Source organism: Lissotriton helveticus, chromosome 6 (genome assembly GCF_964261635.1).
Source record: "Lissotriton helveticus chromosome 6, aLisHel1.1, whole genome shotgun sequence".
Taxonomy (NCBI): Eukaryota; Metazoa; Chordata; class Amphibia; order Caudata; family Salamandridae; genus Lissotriton; species Lissotriton helveticus.
This window is the reverse complement of record NC_136067.1, coordinates 1,815,883,350-1,815,906,638: the sequence shown is the minus strand read 5'-3', so window position 1 is coordinate 1,815,906,638 and position 23,289 is coordinate 1,815,883,350. Positions and strand designations below refer to the sequence as shown.

Genomic DNA, 23,289 nt, shown 5'->3' with positions numbered 1-23,289 from the left:
TTTTCCCCACCCTCCCTTCCCTGTATTAAGTGCACTTGGTGGGTACCTTTGATCATCGTGGTAGTGGGTAGACACAGGGGAGGAGTCGTGTTTGGCCACAAAAGTAGTAGACAACCTGGGCATCAGGAATACAAGTAGGCTAACTGGTTTTAGGTTTAAACCTATAATAACTGATAAAACCCCACCAAAAGGAAAATAGCCATCACCAGTGTAAACATATAGACACTGAAAAAACACCTTTGCAACCACAAACTAAGTGCCATTCAAAGAAAGGAAAAGATTAGTGAAAGAGTCATTTTTATTTCTTCCTGAAGGGGCCCATACAATGTAACTTTGTTATACAAGGAGCATCAAAAAAGACATGCCTAACATTATTCTGCTTGAGTTCTGTTTAGGGATGTTACTATAACATTGTCTCTTCTTCCTTCTGCTTATCTCAGTTTTGTGGTTTTTGGTCTAAAGATGCAGTGTTTAGATGCATGTTTTAGGTCGTATTTAGTTATTTTATAAGCTGTCGAGAATTTGCAAATATTAAAATAATTTTGATATTTTGGCTACATTTGATTTCACTGATAGGTAGAATGGCTGGTTTCATAAGAATCTTTCCTAATTTGTACCATCACATTTACCCACACACAGAAAATGGGTAAAATATTTTGATACATCAGCCCCCTTTTCTAGCGAGTCAGTATTGATTGTAAGTGAATTGCCAAACACCCTAGGCTTTAAACATTCAATGCACGAAGTAGTGACAGGTATATGTAAAATGAATGTTGTCACCAAGAATCTGAGATAGTGGGGAAAACATGACACCAGACGTTTGGGAAACATGGAACGCAGTGTCACTTGGAAGGCTGCTGAAAAAAGTTCCTACCAGGTTCAAAAAAGATTGGAGTGATATTGCTTGTATTTGCCGTAATTCAGCTATGTATATGAAAAAGTTGAATGATGGCCTGTCAAAATCAATACCTGAGGTGAAGTGCTTCCGTGAAAGAGATCCTTGTCACTTGCTAGATGGTATGCTGAAAGCATATTGACAATCTTCAGAAATAATGAAGAATGCTATTGACTTTGTAGTCAATTCTGGTGCAGTAAAAAAATGTGGGGACCTCATATACCCTGGGCACACGCTATCTATACACATGCACTATCAAGGCAGAAGGCAAGCAATAATGAAAATTACATTAAAATTCCATAAACACTTGAAAAACACTGTTTCTGTTGTTTTTAATGGCGCGAAAATGTGTAACCACTGATAACCACAGTTTTTTTAAGGTATTGAAAAAACTGAAAAAACCCCACCAGAATTTACCAAAAATAGAAACTGAAAACAGGAAATCCTAAATATAAGTGTAGGCTAATTCAAGATGGAACTCAAGCTCGAGCTGGGGCAGGGGTACTACAGTCTCTAGTGGAAGGTTGGGGACGCTCACTACAGCAATTGTCCATAGCCGGCCAGGGTACTCCATTACATGACTCTGAGGATACTGGGGAATGGGGGCCGTGTCAGAGGACCAAGTTATGGCCCGGTTGCCAAGGCCCATCTTCCAATGGGTGCAATGGGAAATCCCTGTATTGGGTGGCTCTGGCATGGTTGTTTGGGGGACCAGCTGTTATGCTGACCCAAGCTCCCTCTGTTTTGAAGAGACACATGAGTCTGCCTTGCTGAGGATGACTTATGGAGGGACACGCGTCGTTTTTGTCTTGGATCCAAGTCAATTGAATCAGTCAATGACACATGGGCCTGAGGGCTGGTCACCCATGACTCCTTTCGGGTATTTCATAGGAAATGTAATGTATTAGCTATGCAGTATTTGCTAGGAAATGTAATGTATTGATCACAATGCTGTTCTGTACATATTGTAACTTTATATGAAAAACATTTAAAAAAATGTTATGTTAATGATGTATAATAAATCCTTCCAGAGAATGGTATATTCTCTAACACACAAATGTTGGCTTGCATTGGGACTTTTTGTAGAATCAGCTATATGTTTATGAGTGTGTAAATGTTTGTCTGGTTTGAGATATGACCGGTCTCGCTGCGGTCCCCCACCTGTGCAAAGAAACTACATAGCACAACAGGAAAAAAAATAAAACAAAAACACAGCCTAACACAAGAAAATTGCCTTGTTGAATTGTAGAATGTTTTGTAGTGTATTATTGCATTGCGTTGTATCTGTAGGCTACTGTGGTATTGTTGTGAAGTTGTGTCACAGTGTTGCATTGTGTTTTGATATGTTGTAGTGTGGTGGTTGTGTTACACATTTTATGTTGGTGTGTTGTGATGTTGGGTTAGCGTGTTGGGTTACTTTGTTGTGTTCTTGTCACTGTTGTATTTTGTAGGTGTGATTTTTAATTTGGTTGGTGTGTTTAATTGTCTTGCTGTATAACGTGCCTTGTTTTGTTATGCTTTTGTTGTTGCATTGAGATGTCTTGCATTGCTTTTTTGTTTGTGTGCTGCTATTTTATTTTAGCTGTTGTCTTGCTTCAGTGCTGTTGTGATGGTATACCTCAGCTGCACCATGCTGCTACAATAGGCTCACACATTATTGTGATGCATAAGCATCTCCAGGAACAAGCATTCGTCATTCAGTGGTAAAATGTGTTTGCACCCAGCTACTTGACACCAGAAACATCTTTAAAAAGGCCGATATAAAATGTTTTGTGCATTTACTACGTATCGAGTTAGCAGAAAATTCCCTGGCTACTGTAAAGTTTCTGTCTCTTCCATGCGCGTGCCTGTTTTGTTGACCAATAGCAGGCACCTCTTACCCGATGGAGCAACATTAGTGCTGGGCTGGCTGTTTATTTGTTGTGCACTGCGGCGCCATTTCTGGCGCCTGCCCCGAAAACAACCACTTTGACAAGTGTTACTTGCTGGAGAGCCTCCCGCGGATGCCAGCATGTGAGGGACCATCCCTCACATGCTGGCATCCGCGGGAGGCTGGTGGTTGTGGGGCGGGGGCGGCTTGTGGAGGCAGTTTGAGCAAGGCAGTAAAATCGTTTTGGACTTTTCCGACTGCAAGCTCCTCCCAGGCCCTTTGTAGTATTTTATCGAATTATTCTGGCATGTGATCGCTCTTCTGTGGATGTATGTACATTACTACAAACTATTCATCAGACGTGTGGAGGATGCATGGAATAATGTTATTGGGAGCTGTATGCATGCAGTCGGTGGACCCTTTGACGCATTTATTCCCTCGACTGCGTGGCTCTGTCCCCTCCAGTGTCTACACAAATTGGTGCACTATTTACATACACTATGGGGTATATATGTTCTCCAAAGAACATGCTAACCTTGTCGACAGTGCTACACACATGTCACGCGCACATGGTTATAGACGCACACGTTGTGCTGCGCCTGCGAGAAAATTCGGTCAGATGCTGCTCACTCCATCTTGGATGATGCAATAAAAATATTTTATTATTTTAGCTAAACTATGTTAGGGGCAGAGACTGGACACGTTGCTGTGTCGTTGTGAATTAAAGAGGCATTCCAGTAAGAGACATTACAGCAAGCTTCAAAACCCAACCAGGCCTCATCACAGAAAAAAAACGACTTTCTGAACTGACAGTGGATGCAGGACAGGGTAAAAACAAGTATCTTTCTCTTTCCCTTTATACAGGGATGCCATGCGCACTGGTGCAAACAAGCAAATTGCCCATTTGCCTCCTTTTGGGGCCGCAAACTACCGTAATTCTCCGGGTACAATGCGCCCCTGAAGGCTCTGGACCCGGTGCCACTGCACCTGCTGCACCAATGGTAGCAGGGGACAACTGCATCCTTTCTGAATCACTCACTCACTTCAAGCACGTACTTTGTGTTGCCAGACTCCGTCTGGTAAATCTTGACCTACCAGGAGAGGTTTGTGCGGAGAACCGAGGAAATCCGGCCTCCATGTTGTGGCATGAGCCCTTGTGCTTCCAAATAGAGTTATTTACCAAAGTATTTATTTATTTATTTATTTTAGTGTTTTATAGAGCGCGAACTTGACCCGTTAGGGTATCAGAGCGCTTTACAGGAACAAAACAGTATACAAAAGGTTTAAAGTCACAAAAGTACACAATAGTATAGAAAGGGCAGGGTGCTGGGTACATAAGGGATAGAGGGTACGTATGTACATTATACATTATACATATTACTCGTGGCGATAGTCTCAAAAGTGTACAATAGGGTAGGAGGTGGCAGGGTGCTGGGTACATAAGGGAAGTAGGATGGGATTACCTCTTTATTCGCCCTTCCTGGCTCCAGGTTTACAGGGCCATGCTGCGTCACTTACTCGGTCGGTTGGGCTCTTGTGTTTATAGTGAATAAATATAGTAAAGCCAATAGGCTGATCTCTTTTATTACACTGTGTTCAAGTCCGAGGAAAGTTTATTTTTTATTTTTTTGCTAAACGGAATCTCACAGATTACAGTAGCAGGCAAGGGTTTTGATGTTCATTACCCTCTGACTTGGGGGCGTGGGGGAGATTTTAAGGGTAGGTTAGGAAAGCAATTGTAAATAAAAATGAATTGCTATTTTAATAATAATAACAATAGCAGTAGTTTTGCTTTTGCCAAGCTAATTCTTAATTCTTAGATTTAGAAACACTTTTAGACAAAACCACAATACGTTGTAATTGTCTTGTGAAACCCGAATGCATTGTGTAACAGTGCGCCAACTGTCAGATTCATAAACAAGTGCACGACTAGGTGTGGGTTTCAATCTGGCTTGCCAGCTTCAGTGTGCATCTTGTGTGAGCCTAGACAAACTGCTTTACCGCCCAATTCCCCATTTTCCATACCTGCTTAAAATGGTGAGGGCCTAAAATGAGTAGCAGGCCAATATTATAGAATGCATACATAGTTGGACTTTTGCATTTCGACGAGGACTGTACACCCCGGGAGCGCTAGCCCCACCTGCTGAGCGAGCTGAGCGCGGTTCCACAACCCTGCAGCCACAGTGTATCCATCATGTGTATTTACGCGCCCCCTCCGGGCGATCACCATTGGATACTGCTCGGCTCCCGCGCGCAGCGATGAACTTTAGCCCGGAATTCCCTGCCGGCGGTTTTATGGCTTTCACTTGTTGATGTGCCTTCTTTTGTGGAGTCTCAGGCTGATTGTGTTTGTTAATTAGTTGCTAACAGCGCCATAATGTGCTCTTGATGGATAGCCCGGCCATTAGAGCTGGCTGCTGCAGGAGGCCTGCCTGGTGTATAAGGAGCGTGAGCAGTACGTTCAGTGACTGGTAACGAGAGGAGATTGCGCAGCAGAGGGTCGCTGCGCCTTCTGTGGTATGCAGCAAAGTGCGCAACGCACGGCACTGCGCACTGTCTCCTTCTGCATGAGCGGCGCAATAAAGCCATCCTTCATCTGTGCATGCGCAGCGCAGAGTAGGCACCTCCGCGTTTGCATATGCAGTGCTGCAGAGCGACGCACGATTTTCTTCACTTGCAGCGCTGTATAAGCGAGCCGCGCCCTCCATGCATGAGAGGCGCACTGAAAGCCACCCTTTCCTTTGTACATGTGCAGCGCAGCAAATTAACACTTTTCTCTGTGCACGTGCAGCGCAGCAGACCCGCACTCGTCCTCTGTGCACGCGCAACGCAGCAGTCACCCCGTCCACTGAGCATGCAAAGGGCAGGAGAGCCACCCCCGTCCTCTATGCAGCCTGTGCACACCCTTAAAGGAGCCCAGCTCGGAAATCCTGTGCTAGGCAAGCGCAGCGCTCCAGGAAGCGCAGCCTGGAGCTGTCCTCTGAAAGAGGCCACTTCAGGGCGTGTGCACTGTCCTCCTGCGAGGAGTCGATCTCTGTCACCATGCACCAGGGGAGGACCTCTGTGAGCGTCAGCCCGGGGATGGCCTCCACACAGGGCACTCCATGGCTGGCGATCTCCCGCACCAGGGAGGGGCTCCTAAGCGCCAGCCTGCTCAGTCCTCCCACTTCGGAGCTCAGCCCTGTCCCCGTGCACCAGGAGCGCCAGTCTGGAGCTCTCCTCTGAAAGAGGGGCACTTCAGGGCTCGTGCACTGTCCTCCTGCAAGGAGTCGATCTCTGTCCCCATGCACCAGGAGCGCCAGTCTGGAGTTACACTTCTGGGCAGGTCCACTCACTGCACGAGGGAAGGATTCCGGAGAGCGATTGGCTGGAAAAGCCCTCTGGGTCTGCGCAGCGCTCTGGTCCGTAGTCTCAGAGCCCAGCGGAGGCTGGAAGAATGTGGCGCAGTACAGATGTCCTGAGTCCAGCTGTGCCTCCTGGCACCAGGGCACCGTGGATTTCATCTGTGACATGCCCTGCCCTCCTGAGACAGACGGGGAATGAACTTTTGAGAAACACTGGGGGCGCCCGCAGAACGTGTCACTGTGCAGATCATAGGAGATCTGCAGCGACGAGCAGCGCCTAAAAAAACTCCAACATGTGGAATGAAATGTAAATATTATATGTTTCTAGACGTCATGCTTCAGGAATCCTAGAGAGCAGTGCTGCCACCATTTGAACGCGCATCCCTGTGTAGCGCGCATCCTAGAAAGCAGCTCTGCTGCCAGTGAAGCGCGCACTCCAGAGAGCAGCAGCTGCAGCCAGTGGACCACTGATCCTATGGAGCGGTGCTGCTGGCAGTGGAGTGCGCATCGTAGGAATCGATGCTTCTGTCAGCGGAGCGCGCATCTTAGAGAACAGTGATTCTGCCAGTGGTGAGCATCCTATAGATTGATGCTATTAAAAGTGGAGGGCGCATCCTGGAGAGCAGTGCTGCCGCCAGTGGAGCGCGCATCCTAGAGAGCAGTGCTGCTGCCGCCAGTGAAGCGCGCATCCTAGAAAGTGGTGCTGCCGCCAGTGGAGCGCGCATCCTAGAGAGCAGTGCTGCCGCCAGTGGAGCGCGCATCCTAGAGAGCAGTGCTGCTGCCAGTGGAGCGTGCATCCTAGAAAGTAGTGCTGCCGCCAGTGGGGCGCGCATCCTAGAGAGCAGTGCTGCCGCCAGTGGAGCGCGCATCCTAAAGAGCAGTGCTGCCGCCAGTGGAGCGCGCATCCTAAAGAGCAGTGCTGATGCCAGTGGAGCGCGCCCCTAGCGAGCAGTTATGAGCCCATCCGTTGCTGTGGTGAGCTTCATGCTTAGGAACAGCCATTAATCACTGTAGCATGTTTGGCGCTTTCTGCATAGCAAGTCAGACAGCACGTGTACAGAGCTATGCAGCCATCAAGGGCAGGCATAATGTACGCTGTATGTGAACGCGCAAAAACATATGTGTATAGGTACATGCGTCATACATCTGCAAACGGCAAATACCATGTTTCCACACTACGCAGCTGTAATACACATTTGTCATATATCTGTCTTGCGTGAATCACGAGCAAGCATCTGCAGCTATGATGTTGAATACGGTCTGCAGATATCACGTGCAGGTGATACGCAGGCATCGTGTGAAGGTGATAGGCAGGTATCGTGTGCAGGTGATATGCAGGCATCGTGTGCAGGTGATAGGCAGGTATCGTATCGTGTGCAGGTGATACGCAGGAATGAGGCATCGTGTGCATGTGATAGGCAGGCATCGTGTTCAGGTGATAGGCAGGCATCGTGTGCAGGTGATAGGAAGGCACCGTGTGCAGGTGATAGGAAGGCACCGTGTGCAGGTGATACACAGGCTTCGTGTGCAGGTGATAGGCAGGCTTCGTGTGCAGGTGATAGGCAGGCATCGTGTGCAGGTGATAGGCAGGTATCGTATCGTGTGCAGGTGATACACAGGCTTCGTGTGCAGGTGATAGGCAGGCATCGTGTGCAGGTGATAGGAAGGCATCGTGTGCAGGTGATACACAGGCTTCGTGTGCAGGTGATAGGCAGGCATCGTGTGCAGGTGATAGGCAGGTATGGCAGGTATCGTGTGCAGGTGATACGCAGGCATCGTGTGTAGCTGATAGGCAGGCATCGTGTGCAGGCGATACGCAGACATCATATCCATTCATGATTTCGTGTGTCTGCAGGTTTCATGTTCGGCTTTCGTGTGCATGTATCGCGCCAGTACTGTGCATGGAACATGCATGCACGCATGATCTCCACAGACAAACTACATGTGATATGTATGAATAGAGCGCAGCAATGGAGGTACATTGTGCATGTATCAGGTGCAGCTGTCGCATGCAGCTGTCATCTACAGTCATCATGTAGAAGAATCATATGTGACGAGTGTGAGCATAAGTATGTATGTAGAGGTGGCGCGTGAAAGTATATTGTGCCGAAATCACGAGCAGCCATCATATGGAGATGTCTTATGCAGGTACCTGAACGGCCATGGGTTGCTCACGCGCTTACACCATTACCAACCATCAATGATGGCCATCTTAGTGAATCTACCAGGGACCAGTATAATTTCACGTATGCTCTGCTATGTATACCTATCGTGTGCACACTTACCGTGTCTGTGTATTGTGCCAGGATAATGATATGCAGGTATGATATGGGTATGCGTGAATGATATGTGCAGCTAACGTACTACCCTAGTCTTATGCTTTAACCTGCAGCTCTAAGGAGCTGCCTTATTATGTGGGTATAAAAAATGTACATTGCTGGCACCTATTAGCAGGCGAGTCATTGCTGTCGTGCACAGATGTGTTGTAGAGGTAGAGTGCAACTGTCCAGTGCATTTAATTTGCCTTGAATAGGTTGCTATCTTGAGCAGGCGGTGTGCAGGCGTGATGTGCAAGGGTTGCCCATGTGCCTGTTCTGTGCTCAGCACTCGCCAGCTGCACTCTCAGTCTCAGGCAAGTCCCACATCTGCAGATGCCTCCCCTCGCCTGTCCGTCACTGCTGGCTCCTGTGAGGTATCCCGCTGACCCTTCTGTTTGCAGCTCCTCCCCTCTGTCACAGCTTGCCCAGGGAGCCTGCTACAGGCGTCTGCTCAGGGCGGCCCGCCTCTGGGGCATGTAGTCCCCTCCCCTGCACGCTGCCCACTCTAGAGCCGGGGATCCAGCTGCTGCGGACTCCCCGTCCCGTCGGCCCCCGCGGCAGCGCCCCGGAGCCCGGGCTGTCACTCAGCGCGCGTCAGCAGGGGTGTCAGCCCCGGGGCTGCTCCGGGTGATATATGCGGCGCTGCGGGCGCGGGGAGGCGGCTGGCCGGCGCTGGCCCTCTGCGGTGCGGGCCATGTGCTGAGGGCGAGCGGGCGGCTCCTGGCAGGGATGCGGCAGCGGCGGCGGCGGCTGGCCGTGGCTCTCGGGCTCTGCGCGTCCTTCTTCGTCGCCACCGTGCTCAACGTGCTGCTGGTGCCCGGCTCGGAGCGGCGGCGGCCCCCGGAGGAGCCCCCCGAGGACCCGGAGCCCCGGGAGCTGGCCTGGCAGCTGCGGGAGCGGCAGCGGGAGGTGCTGCGCCTCCGGGCGCGGCAGGTGAGCGCCCTGGAGCGGCGGCTGATGGACCTGGAGCCCCCCGGGCAGAGGCTGCTGGCCCTGGAGCCCCCCGGGCTGGGCTGCGCCGAGCTGGGCGGCGCGCCCGGGGCGCAGTACCTGGGCTCGGGATACACCAAGGCGGTGCACCGGCTGGCGCTGAACCGCAGCCTCGCCGTGGCGCTCAAGACCGTGGACCTGGGCGGCCACGACATGGAGAGCTGCGTGCGGCAGTACGGGGCGGCCCGGGACTGCTACCGGCTGGCCGCCTACAAGATCCTCAAGGAGATGGTGCTGCTGCAGCGGCTCCGGCACCCCAACGTGCTGCAGGTAACGGGGGCTCCCGGGCCAGGCAGGGAGAGGGTGCCGGGTGGAGGGATGGATGGCCGGCTGGGTGCATTCATGGGTAGATTGGTCTGATGTAAGTGGATGGATAGGTTTGGTAGAGTTGAAGAAGATGGGTGGCAAGTTCGATGAGTGGATGACTAGGTATGTGGGTGGACAGATGAACGGATGGATGGATAGGTTGAATGGGAGGGTGCATTGATGGGTGGGTGTATGGATGCTTTGAATGCGAGGTGTATGGATTGGGTGGATTCATTTAAAGCTCTGAACGCATCACTAGAAAGTTTGGTAGGGCAGAAGTAGATTTTCCCATTTCAGTTTATGTTATTTATTAAGGGCACATCAAACCGTTACTTGTAAATGGTAAGTTTCAGTGGCATTAAGTTGCACTGCTTGAAGGGCGCGGATCTTGTAGCGTCTGATGTTACTGCGCAGCCTCCAGGCGCTGCGGTGACAGGCAAGCCTCGGAGTGCCACAAAGCCACGTTGATTGGCAAGGGTTTTCATCTAGATTTCTGGGATTCTGGGCTTGGGAAAAGAAGTCCACTTCCTCTCTAGCATTATTAGTTTGTGTGTAGAATGGCCGAGTGGCCGTGGCTCGTGGGAGGTCAGAGGTCGCTCAAGGCTTCATTGAGGGTATCACAGCTTCAGTCAACAGCTTTCTAAGCTTAGTACATATTTTCCAAAATTAGTGTAAATTGTTGCAGTGGTGCTAGCTCACAGTTCTCTCGCCCATACCTGCCTCGTATTCCTGCGGCTGGCACACGGTGCTGTCTCTCGGCTGGTCTGGTGCTGGGCACCCGAAGCACGCCTGGTTGTTGGTACTCGGCTTCTGCAAGAGTGGTTTCTTCCGGCTGCAGAAGAAGAACCCGCCGGGGAGCCCCATGCCCTGGACACCCCGGCGTTAGAGGGAGCTGCTTCCTGTCCTCCATGTGACCAATGGACTGTTGTTCTCGCAGTGAAAGATGTGTCTATATATATATTCGAGTGGCGTGGGTCAGTGGGTGGATAAAAAAATTACTTGGTAAGTCGGCGGATGCGCTCGTTCCCGGGGAAGAGGGCAGCATCTGGACTCCGAGTGCAGCCCCCACCTGGTCCTGAGACTGCATCTTTATCCTGGTCCTGTGAGGGCTGCCCCAAACTGGCTCGTGAGTGCAGCTCGTGCTTGGTCCCGGGGATGCAGCTGCTATTGGGAGTGCAGTTTCAGCCTGACCCAGTAACTGCAACTCCAGTCTGGTCCTGGGAGTGCAACTCCACGTTTGTCCTGTGAGTGCGCATCCAGCCTGGACCTGTGAACGCTGCCCCGCCTGGTCATGTGAGTGCAGTTGCACCTTGGTACTGTGAGTGCAGTTCTACAATGGCACTGTGAGTGCACTTCCAGCCTGGTCCTGTGAGTGCAAATCCTCTCTGATCCTGCGAGTGCAGCATCGCCCTGGTCTTGTGAGTGCAGCATCGCCCTGGTCTTGTGAGTGCAGCACCGCCCGGGTCTTGTGAGTGCAGCACGCGCCAGGTCCGGTGAGTGCAGTCCCAGTCAGGTCATGCCAGTGCAGCCCCTGCAAGGTCCAGTGAGTGCGCATCCAGCCTTGTCCTGGGAGTGCCGCTCCACCCTGGTCCTGTGAGTGCAAATCCATCTTGCCTCATCCTGTCAGTGCTGCTGCAGCCTCATCCTGTCTGTGCTGCTGCAGCCTAGTTCCTGTCAGTGCTGCTGCAGCCTCATCCTGTCCGTGCTGCTGCAGCCTCATCCTGTCAGTGCTGCTGCAGCCTCATCCTGTCAGTGCTGCTGCATGCCTCATCCTGTCAGTGCTGCTGCAGCCTCATCCTGTCAGTGCTGGTGCAGCCTCATCCTGTCAGTGGCATCCTGTCCGTGCTGCTGCAGCCTGGTCCTGTCAGTGCTGCTGCAGCCTCATCCTGTCAGTGCTGCTGCAGCCTCGTCCTGTCAGCCTGGTCCTGTCAGTGCAGCTCCGGCGGGAGGTGGACACAGGCAGCCACTTCACAGAGACAAGGCTGATCTGTGTGTCCAGAGAGCAGCGCGCGCCCAGCGGCTTCCTGTCCTGCGCTGCACCATTAATAGCTGCTCCTAAATATTCAGCAAAACATAACATGCCTGTCCGACACGGTTCCGTTTATTCTAGCATTTAAAATGGCCTCCTTCCTCTTCACTGTTCACACAAGAAACTCTCCCGTCAGCACAAACACACGCATAGAATGGTTACACAAAACACACTATCTGCTAATAGGGCGGGGGTGCGCGTGCACACGCACACACACACCCATATCCCAGGAAACGAATGTTCTCCTTTCCTTCTCTCTCCTACGCAAAAGCACACATATGCCTATTAGGACAATCACACATGGGCAGTGCTTCAAATGGGCAGGTATTACAGTCTGGCACAGAGTACCTGCACTTCTCAGCACCGCTTCCATACATCCAATGGAGGAGTAGGTGCACGTCTCAGCACCGCTGTCATACATTTAAATGGGGATTACCTGCACTTCTCAGGAGCAAACAGGTCTCTAAACATTGAATGTCTGCACTTCTACATTTCCATTGCACAAGACTGACAGGCTCGCCCGTAGGGTGGCCTCCGTACCCGCTCTCACGTACAGAAGGGCCATAGACCGTCTCTCACGCACATAGACCGTCTCGTACACACACTTCTTCAGTAGGGTGGTTAGGTCAGGCACACACATGCGCCTGGAATGGTGGTCACAGCGCTAACACTGCAGCTTGCAGCGCAGAGAAGCGCGCTCGAGGCAGAGCTACTGTACTCCGTACCAATAAAAGGTGTCAGGAGCTCTCGGGCGCTAAGTGCTTTATGGGGGCCTTGGATAAACAGGCCCTGCGGGAGGTGAACGCGTTTACAGCCCTCTGCGGCACACGATCCACACTCGCCGGCCGGGGCTGCCGCTGCTGAGGCCCCCACACCTCACACTCGGGCACACGCAGGGCTGCGACGGACGGACAGGTGGAGGAGGGAAGTGTGTTTCATCGTCAAACGGTCCTGATCACCAGCCAGACACGCACGCTGCCCCGGCACAATGCCACCGTGTGTGTGTCGTATCTAGACAAGCGCTGTGACATCCTTTAATCGAAAATATAGTCCCTCTGAGGGGATAATGTTTTTCCGATGTGCTCACTGTTTGAAACTGAACTGTTCGAGCCCCTCTTCCTCATAAGGGCGGGGGTCGTCCTGCACCCCATTTCACACACACCTCCCCCATCACCGAGGAGCTGTAGGATCTCCTTCATTCGGTGATGTCTGCTGAGTTTGTGGGGCTGAAGACTCCTCTGCCGCCACAAGCAGCAGGCAGGACAGAGGGTGTCGGGGTTCAAACTGCTCGTGGATACACTAACCCCCCGGAGGCACTGATATTAGACGGTGTTTGTGGGTGGAGTCCGGAGTTATGAAACTACGACGAGACATAGGTTTATACATCTTCACCTCAAAGGGGTCCCGTTAAATTCGCCGGAATGTGCTCGCCTCGGGACACTTAGAGTCGAGGCCCTTCTTCTGGGGTGTTACCGTGGGTCGCGCCACTGAGGCCTCAGTTCCTGAGCCTGGAGCCAGAGAGGCACGGCCGCTATGGTCCCTCCCTCCTCCCGGCATGTACCGGACGCCGGCTGCTGAGGCCTCTTCCAAGCCTGCAGCCTGCGGGGCACGACCATGGTGCCCCTGCTCCCGGCGGGCACACGGTATGGCGCCCATAAAGCCATGCGCTCGGATTTGTACACGGCAGTGCACGGCCACGGAGGCCCCTGCGCCCGGCGGGCACAGCCATGAGGCCTGCACCCGGGCGTATACACGGCGCTGCCCGGCCACGGACGCCCTGCTCCCGGCTTGTACAAGGGGTTGCACTGTTAGCGTGGTCCCTAATCTACAGCGCACACCTTTAGAATGGCCACTGCAGTCTGCACCCTGAAACTTCGAATAAATCACGCCTGTGCCCAAAGAAACATGCATCTGGGCGAGTCTCACCTTCAGACCACAACGCTGCATGTCTGTGAGTAATGTCACATTGGCTAGCTTACGTTTTTACGATGTGGATGCGCACAATTATAAATGCAATTCAAGGAGAAAGGGTCGTATTTAATTCAAAATGGATACAAACATCTGCCCCTCTCTGCCATGCGAGTCTTTTCAGCTGACACATACTTGCACCCATCGCTCACCAGGCTCTTACAATCTGTGGCATCCCATATCCTCCCCTCCCCCATGCCAGGACCTGTCCGCAGGCCGGCCCTCCCCGAGGTGCAGATAAAAGACCAGCGTGAACTCGCGGCCCGAAGCCGAGCTCCCTCGGGGGCCATTTGCATTGGGTTTCAGAGTTAAGAGGTCTTTATAGGATTTCTAGCGGTTTGGAAAATGCCAGCGCCTGCTTTAAAGCTTACAGTTTACATAAAGAAACCGCCTGGGCCGTGAGTGCCGCGCGCCAGTGCACGTGAAAGAGCACACACGTGCGGCCACACATGCCTCTCAATGTGGCACATTCACCCGCGCACATTGCTGCCGCGAGCACGCCTGTTAACACGCACAGTCATGCGTCGTCTTAATGCTGCGCGCCTGTGGTGTGACACAGCACCAAGGGAGGTCACACCACACACAGCCAGATTATGGCTCTTAATGCTGCTCGACTGTGGTGTCGTTGAGGACTACACGGCTCTCACAAAACGCACACACACCTCACAAAGATTCGCGCACGTGGAGTGACGGAGCACGCAACTGCGCAAACACCCCACACACAATGATGCGTTCGTGTGGTGTGACGTGTGATTGATCACTCTACCGCTCACACACCTCTTAGTGGTGAGCGCCCTGGGTGTGACTGAGCCCTCTAACACTCTGAAACCTAAAAGTGGGGAGCGCCCTGGGTGTGATTGCGCACGCTACCCTTCTTGCAAGCGCCCGGGCCGGGTGTGACTGAGCACGCTAGCGCTCACACACCTCTTATCGATAGGCGCCAGGGGTGGGACTGAGCATCCGCTGCCCACACACATCTCTAAATGATAGGCCCCTGTGTCAGAGGCGTTTCAAGGCATGGGCAAAGTGGGCAATTGCCCAGGCCCACTCCTTCCACGCCTTCCCCCCATGACAAAAGTAACTTTCTCTCTCTTTAACCACTGACTATTCTATGCCTCTCTCAAAGAAGGGCCCCCCTCTGACTCGTCTTCCCCTCCATAGAACTCGGATACCCCCAGTTTGGCCCGCATCCCCACACCACCCAAAGGAGTCACTAACAGAATTTACAGAGAGAAATTTGGTTCTGGTGGAGCAGATTTTATTACAGGAAGGTTACGAAACAAGCTCAAAATTGTCAAACCACACTGGTGCAAAAACAGTCATAAAATTGAAAGTGATACAGGCATGTGGAAAAGAAAACCTCACACGAAAGAGCATTGGAATATGTGAAGCAGCATCAACACCAGGGCCGTTCCATCGGACCGCACAGGTGCAACACCTGCATCCGTGGCCCCCTGCCACTGTGCCCTTGTCCTCATTATGGGCCCTGCCCATAAACACCAAGCTCCCCAAGGGGGTGCGGGGAGGTGGGCAGAAGCAGGGGCTCACCCCTGGTGACCTGTGCTCCTTAGCCCCAAAACTGGTGTTTGCGTCCCCTGGTTGGATCAGGGCTGCTGGACCTTACCCCTTAGTGCTTTCCTGGGCATCCTGCTTTGGTGGGGCCCCTTGATAACTAGGGGTGACTTTAGGATTCTAGACCCCCTCTAAGCCTAATTATACAGTCGGTGGGAGGGAAAATCACCGCAGGTCTGCACGCCGCTGCCCCTATGCTCAGGTCCAAAAAGAGGCCAAGGAAGGCCACGGGCAGGCAATCGTTATACCCCATGGCCACTGCGACAGGTGGAAATGACGCAACACTCCTGCGACACGGTACATTTTTCTGTCGCCCCACCCAACGTCTCGCGAGGTGAAATGACAGGAAACTGCCCTTGGCTGGCACCGCCTTTGGTCAGCACATCTGCAAGGAGGGAGGGGAGGCCATTCTGACCAGTGGCATCTGAAGGAGTTTTAGGGTCCTGTGAAATACATGTTATAATTGTTTTTAGAGGCCCTGTTAAAATGTATTATGATCTTTAGGATTGTTTGGCATCGTGGGCTTGAGTTAGTATGGAACTGATACAAATAAATCAAATTATTTCCATACTGTGGCCCCCAAAATGTATCTTGCGTGCCCCACAAAATCCTTAAGATGCGTGATTTGACTGAGCTGTGAGCTCTAAAGCACACACACAACACACGCCTCTTAATGCTGCCTGCCTGGGGTGTGACTGACCACGCTAAGGTAGGGTGACCAGGCCTCCTGGATTTGCCGGGACAGTCCCGGGGTTTCACCAGCGGTCCCGGCAGAGTTCCGTAATTTTGGGTCATATTGCGGTTTTTAGAGGGGGTCGACTGAAAAGAGTGAAAGACACTTTTAAGGTGTTAAAGCTTTGCTAGTTAGCAACTGTTATAAGTAAGCTATTTAATTAACAGGTATGATGCCGGTTTTATGAATTTTTTTTTTCTTCTCATTGCCTCTTCTCTATTCCTTTGGTCAGTTTATATGTATGTAATGGACAGCGTCAGCCCTCACTTGAGGCACGCACCGCCCCCCACTCACTGCCGACATGTTCGTGTTGGGGCTGTTTTTTTTGTACATTAAATGTGTGTTCTACACGGCACCCATTTTCAGCGAAGGGTGCACGCGTCCGCGCCACTAGTCGGCAGAGGGATTAGTCATGCGCCTAGAAGACAGTTAAGTACCTCAACCAGGAGCTGTGGGGTCCCACGGAGACACGTAAAATGCGCGTCCTGGTGTAAATATGCCATTTATGTATTTGTTTATTTAACGTTTATGCAGCACTACTGCACCAGAACGTACCATTGTATTTTGCCCAATAAACAACAACTCGGTGTAAATAGCGCCAAGACTTCCAGCAGGAGCGAACGTGCCTTCTACATATACACGTTTTATTATTTTACATAGAGCAGCCATTAGAGACAGATGAACGCCGGCAAATGCCCTCGTTTGGTCGCGCAATACTAGGCTGCATGCGGGGCCCACGTGGCTTCTGTACTTCAGATCGGGCATACACTCCAAACACCGCACTCCTAAAATGGCGCGGCTACTGAAGGGGCGCGCGGACGTTCATTGGGACACATGGGTGGGAGGTCAGGGTGTCAAATGACTCTCCCTGCTCGGTAGCGCAGCATCGAAGCGCTAGAGAGCAAGTCATTTGTGGAATTCACTCAATAACAAAAATATCAGATAACGTGATTCTTCGTGCTGAGGTCGGGCGGAGGGGAAATGTTTCATAAATAGTAAATGACACAGACACAAGGGATGAATGATGGTGCGCCACACTGTGCCTGTTATTAATTAAAAACTAAAAGAATAATAACGGCTTTATGAATGCCGTTGTATTACACACTGTAATGAAAGAATGTAGGTAGTCTGTGCTCTGATGTTGTGCTGCGGGGCCTTCCAGAGCCAGAATGTCCTGTCACTGGTCTGAGCAGTATGCCCAGCCCTCTCCAAACACATGATTGGACATTTGTTTAGTGTGGCTGTCGGAGTAGGCTCCAGTCGTAAGTCGTGACTGGTCCTGGTTGCTTAGGTTCCCACTAAGGATAACGTTTCCTGTGCCCGCCCGTACGGAGTGAGATAACATGCTCCCCCCCCCCCCCCCCCCCCCCGCCCCCCCAGTCGTCTGCTTAGCGTCAGTGCGAGCTTTGCAGTGTAGGCGACCTTCAACCCACTAGATGTGCGCGAAGATTAGTTGAAATGCAGAGCAGGGCTGAGAAGTATATACCACCCCTCCTTGCGATGCCTTTGTGTCAGGTATGCCTTCCCCATAGCCCAATATACCATTTTCTGAGGAATCAGCGACGCAAATGTGTAAGGTTACAGAGACCTACTCAAAGACTGCAGAGAATTGTTGAAATGCAGAGCTCGGCTGAGAAGCAGCTCTCAGCCCTGCTTGCTGCGCCTTGTTGCTAATATGCCTTATCATACCATAATGTACCCCAGGAAGCAATGATGCAACTGTGTAAAGTCACAAGAACTGCGCAAAGAGTTGTTGAAATGCGGAGCACGGCTGAGAAGTTATTCTCGGTCCCATCTCTGCTCCTGGTTGCAGCTTTGCCTTCCGCACTCCTCAATATACCCCCTCCACAGGAAGCGGAGATAGCACTGGGCAGGGTCAGAGAGACCTGCGCAGCCATGTTAGAGTTGGTGATATGAGGAGCATGGTTGATAGGCACCTGCCAGTCCTCCTCCGACGCGCCTGGCGCAGACGTGCTGCCTCCCCTCGGCTGCCTCCGGAGCAGGGTGCCTCGGCTGCACTGGAGGCGAAGGGCCCGGTCTGAAGGAGGGGTCTTTGTAATCCGCAGACAGTGCTCGGGTTTCAGGCATTCCTCCCATTGTGGCGGGCAGGTGCAAGTCTATTAACATTGAAATGCGTTGGGTTGGAGGTCTTCATTAAAGCTGATTTAATAATGAGGGGTATTTGGAGAGGAGGGTTTGGGTCACTGATTTATTGTGACACAGGATTTGGCAGCCCTCGCTAATTGCTTTGGTCTTGGTCCCTGCCACAGTAGCAGGGGCCTGGAGCCCCCGTCGCTGTGCGCTCAGGAGGCGTGCGTGTGTGCGAGTGCCCTCACTTTGTGTCTAAGTGAACACTCACACATTCAGTACGTGAACACGCGTAAACACACACCTGACACATAAAACACACAAACTGCACACAACACACACAAATAACGGAATAACATATCTACTGCTCAAATTACTTCATATTTATACTATACTAATTTTCAAAACGAATCCTTTATGGGTTCCGGAGTGGCGTGCTACTCGCCAGAAAAGCGCTTTAACACCCATCAGGGGTAACAAGTGCTATATAAATGCACACCTTTCTTCCCCTTGTATCCCTCCGCTATCCTTCTCACTCCAAGTAACAGACTAATATCCACCACTGAAATTACCTCATATTTCACCATATTAATTCACCACTAATCCTTTATGGGCTTCCTGAATAGCGTGCGTCAACAAGCGAGCTATAAATAAATACAAACCTTTGTCCTCCTCTATCATCCTGCTATCATTCCAAATCCAAATAACTGACAAACCTATCCACCACTTAAAATGTACTTGCATGTTTCACTATACTAATTCAACACTAAACCTCTATGGGTCCCGGAGTAGCGTGCTACTGGCCGAAAAAGCGCTTCGACACCTCATATGGGGTAGTAAGCGCTATATAAATGCAATTACAATACAATTACAATACACTACGTTTAACATATATACACACATAAACACCATCTACACACAATACACGTGACAGAGAGCACGCACGCGCACATTCCACACTCTTAAACACACAAACCAAGCACAACGCCAATAAATTACACAACACACTAAATACGGACATGATTCACATAGTATACATGCCAGCTAAAAGACTTTACTTCAAATGCTTCTAATTGTCACCCCTGCACACTTTTAAGAGAAGACCTACATAATCTAGACACACGCTTGTGCCTAGTACAGTCGCTGGCCAGAGGTGGCCCTTCCACCCACAATAACTAATACCTACTCGCTATTTTCATTTTTGGGGAAAAGGACGTTTCGGCAGTGCAGAGCGCCCCCTTCCGGGAGGTTCGGCAAGCACCAAGCAGGGGCTCCTCACCGCATCCCTGGCTCTTCTAACATCCCCGGTCCCGCGGAAGTGTCAACTTTGGCAACTAACATGGCGGCGCGGCAGGTCCCAGGCGCGGTCTGTCAGCCAATGGGAAGCAGACCTGGTGGACGCTAACCCCCGCACGTAGAAGTGGGGCGCTTACGTGACCCGGAGACGTGATTTTGGTGACGTCACGTGTCATCTGTCGCTGGGAGGCGGAGAGTTGAACCAAGATAGCGGAGTTTTTGGCATCCTTTTCCACATGTGATCGCTGTCCGTGGCCTAGTGTGGACATGCCTATGTTGGCCGCAGTGGCAAGGGCCTCACGCAGAGGTATTACACTGCTGCTCAACAACAGAGCACAGTAAGGGCACGGTTTCTGCTGCCTTTGTAGTAGGCAATGGAACGCATGTGAGATATGTTTAGCGACGTTCCCAGATGCATGTTCTCTACGTGGCCTGGTGCAATAATCGTCCTATGTTACAAAAGCAGCAAACAGTTCCCTGTATTTGCACGAGTGCAAAGATTCTGAAAAACATTTGTGAGTCGTGGCACGCTCCAGCTGCCCATACATCGGTCATGGGCCTTTCATGCAAAATGCTGGAGGGGAATGATAGTATCCACACAAACGTAAATTACGCGGTCACCACCAAAAAGAAGGGGTGGGGGTTACAGAATGGCGTCAGCATTGACAGGCGCCTCTTTCTCAATTAAGAATAGTTTATGTATATTCACTAGCCTGCTCCAGAATGGCGACTGGTGTCTCGTGGTCTTCACGCTACGTTTAGCATGAAATTTCCCAAAATATGGGTTCAGAGCCCTACCCCGAAAACATAAATATTGCTCGCGCAGTGACACAGACATGTGTCAACGAGAAGTGCTGCAATGTCATACTAACACCAGGTTGCGCGCTATACAATGCCAAACAATAACTAAAACAAAAAATATATGACTTTTTGACTTTGTGCTGGACGTATTGCTTTGCGGTATTATCTGTATCCAAGGAAGAGGGAGCCCTTTGCTACCCATATGATCTCGAGCAAGTGTGCTTATCCCTTGTTTTTTACGATTGACATGTTCAGTGACTTATGCACTGTATGTGGGCAAAAAAACTGCTCCACATAATGAGGCTGCATTGGCCACCACACTGCTCTTACAGACTTTCCCGGAAGGAAGTTGTTCCGAGACAATGCAGAAGGGCTGAGGATGTACACTATTCTCATTGTTGAAGTGCAGGAAACATATTTTGTCATATGAGTTATTTAGGCAGCGTTTCTGCCGGATAAGAGACGAGGGTTGTGAAACAGTGGCAAAGCGAGGCAGGGGCTCAGGGCCTGCTATCCTTGAGCCCCAGGGGAGCCTGTGAGTGACAGGCGCCTGCTCCACTGAAAGGCCAGTAGCACAATGGGTTTGTACAAGGGACAATGGTGGAAAATGCAGCAGCAGCGGTCCTTTTCGACATTCCTCTGCCTCTGAAAGGGACATTTGGAACCTCGGCCGGCCGCCCGCGGGTGCACCCCTGGATGTGATAAAGAAGGGGGGCTCATTAGGGGCCGGGCACCCCAGGGGGCATGGGTAGACTCTGCCTGCACTGCAGCTCCTGTGCGGGAAGGGGAAGAGTCGACTCAGCGTCCGCAGCTCTCCGCTCGTGGGGTGGGGAGTTACACGCCACCCCCACCACAGAGTGTCGTTTTTGGAGCCCCTGCAGGTCGCTCTCATTAAAGCGCGCAGGTCCCAGGGTTGAGGGCGCGTGGCAGAGGCCTGTGCCACCGGCAGCAATCGCTAACGTGTGAAGGAGCTGCAGGGCACTTCCTGCCTGTGCCCTGCAATCATTTACCTGGGCAGCCATGTTTTCACAGCCTTCAAACGAGCGGCCTTAAACACCCTCAGTGCTAATGTTTAACAGAGGGCGACCCCCGCTCCACCCCACCCTCCTGCACCGGAGAAATGGCGGCCACGTGTAGGAGAGACAATCCCCTCTACCCAACAACTCTTTACTCTCAGCAGAGGCACCCCGGCTTCACCCTCTGGGCCCACACTCGTCTTTCTGTGCCCACAGTAGCTCTAGCCCACCCCGGGCTCTCTGTACCCACACCAACCCATCCTGGTTGATCTGCATCCACAGCAGCAATTCCCGGATTCATTGTACCCACAGCAACCCATTCCAGGCACTCTGTACCCACAACGGCCCATTCAAGGCTCTCTTAACCCACAACAGTTTATTCGGAATTAGCTGAACCCAACCCGCATTCTGGGCACTCTGTACCCACAGCAGCCTATCCAGGGCTCTCTATATCCACAGCATCCCGTCCAGGACTCTCTGTGCCCGCAACAGCCAACCCATGGCTCTCTATACCAACAGCAGCCTATCAAGGGGTCTCTGTACCCACAGCAGCAAATCCAGGGCTCTTTGTGCTCAGACCAGCCACCCACGGCTCTCTGTTCCCACAGCAGCCCGCCTCGGGTTCTCTGCCAACATCGGCCCATCCCAGGCTCTCTGTACCCACAGCTTGCACCCTAAGCTGCAAATCCCCGAGGCTGCCCACTCCGGGCTCTCTGTACCCACAGCAGCAAATCTAGGGCTCTCTGTACCCACAGCTTGCACCCTAAGCTGCATGTCGCCGAGGCTGCCCACCCCGGGCTCTCTGCACACATATTAGTTCCTCTTGGCTCTGTGTACCCACAGTGCCCCATCTCGAGCTCTCTGTCCCCACATAAACCCACCATGGGCTCTGTGTCCCCACAGAGGCCGAACCCGATGTCTCTGTCCCTTTATCTACATCCCCCCCCCCAAACCCGGGCTCGTCTCCACAGCCCCCACCGCAAGCCCCGGGTACCAGCAGATTCCCTCTCTCACGGGCGGTGCCCGCGGCGCCCAATCTCCCAGGCCTCGCCAGGGATCCGTTTTATTTAACCCTACATTTAACCCCGTCTTTAAACTATTAAACCAAATGAGATCCTTTCACGGGCAATGTGTGCCGCTAATTCACATAGGAAATGGAGGTTACTTGTGTGAACGCGTGTTGGAGGGTGTGTGTGAGGGGGTGGGGAAGCCACTGCAGCCCTCGGAGCCTGTAAAATAACCTTAAAAAAAAAGATTTATATGGCTTAAAGGCATCAATCGAGCAGGGAGCACGGCGCATTTCTTTCTCGTAGCACTGTTCACTTGTTGAGTGACAGTATAAAAGTCGCTGAAGTCCACTAAATGTAACGTTTTGTTGAGTCAAAGCCCACGACGCGTTTTGTAAATGCCCCGTCTGGGTTCCTTTTTTAAAATGTTTTATTTCGTTTTCTAAAGCCGCTTTCCCCGAGGCCGCTAAAGGCCGGGATCTGTTGTTTGCCAATACTTCCCTGCTGATGACAGCTTAATAAGGTCTATTATTGTGTGTTTTTGTTCAGGAGGCTTGTCAGCTTTTGTGTGCGGTCTGACCCCGGCCCCGTCCCCTTTCTGTGCATGAAAGGGGGCAGATGTGTCTCTGTAATTTGTAGTAGTATGTGTGTGTGAGGGGGGCTCTGTGGGGGCGGCGGCGCGACGTGGGCGCTGTAGAGGCGCACAGAAGAAAATAACTCGCTTCACATTGATTGATTGAGACCAGGAAAATGAAAGCCGGGAGCGGGGTCTGGACCCTGCCTGGATTTTCAGAGGCTCCATGCAACGTCACTGCGATGTGGGGCACAGCGCTTCGAGGCGAAAGCGCGAGCCTTCCAGGCTCTGCGCACCCGCGAGCCAGGAGAATAGAGGGCCAATAATGCAAGGACAGATCACGGGGAGAAACCTGTAGCAGCATCCACTAGATCGGTGCTCTGGAAAATGCATTAAAAGTTATAACTAACTACACTTAATTAGCTTGCACTTCAGCAGGGTCTCTGGGTGGGGCGCACCTACATTTTGCCAATTCTGACTGT

At 51.7% G+C, this 23,289-nt stretch overlaps 1 protein-coding gene across 1 annotated transcript in view; it reads left to right on the top strand.

Annotated features, from left to right (window-relative positions):
- Positions 1 to 9,067: 9,067 nt before the first annotated feature.
- The window catches only part of PKDCC (protein kinase domain containing, cytoplasmic), an 81,203-nt gene continuing 66,981 nt past the window's right edge, over positions 9,068 to 23,289 (top strand). Inside the window, exon 1 of the mRNA XM_078649707.1 lies at positions 9,068 to 9,687. Within this exon, the coding sequence (XP_078505833.1) occupies positions 9,157 to 9,687 (531 nt within the window). The 5' untranslated portion in view covers positions 9,068 to 9,156. The remainder of the gene's footprint in view (positions 9,688 to 23,289) is intronic.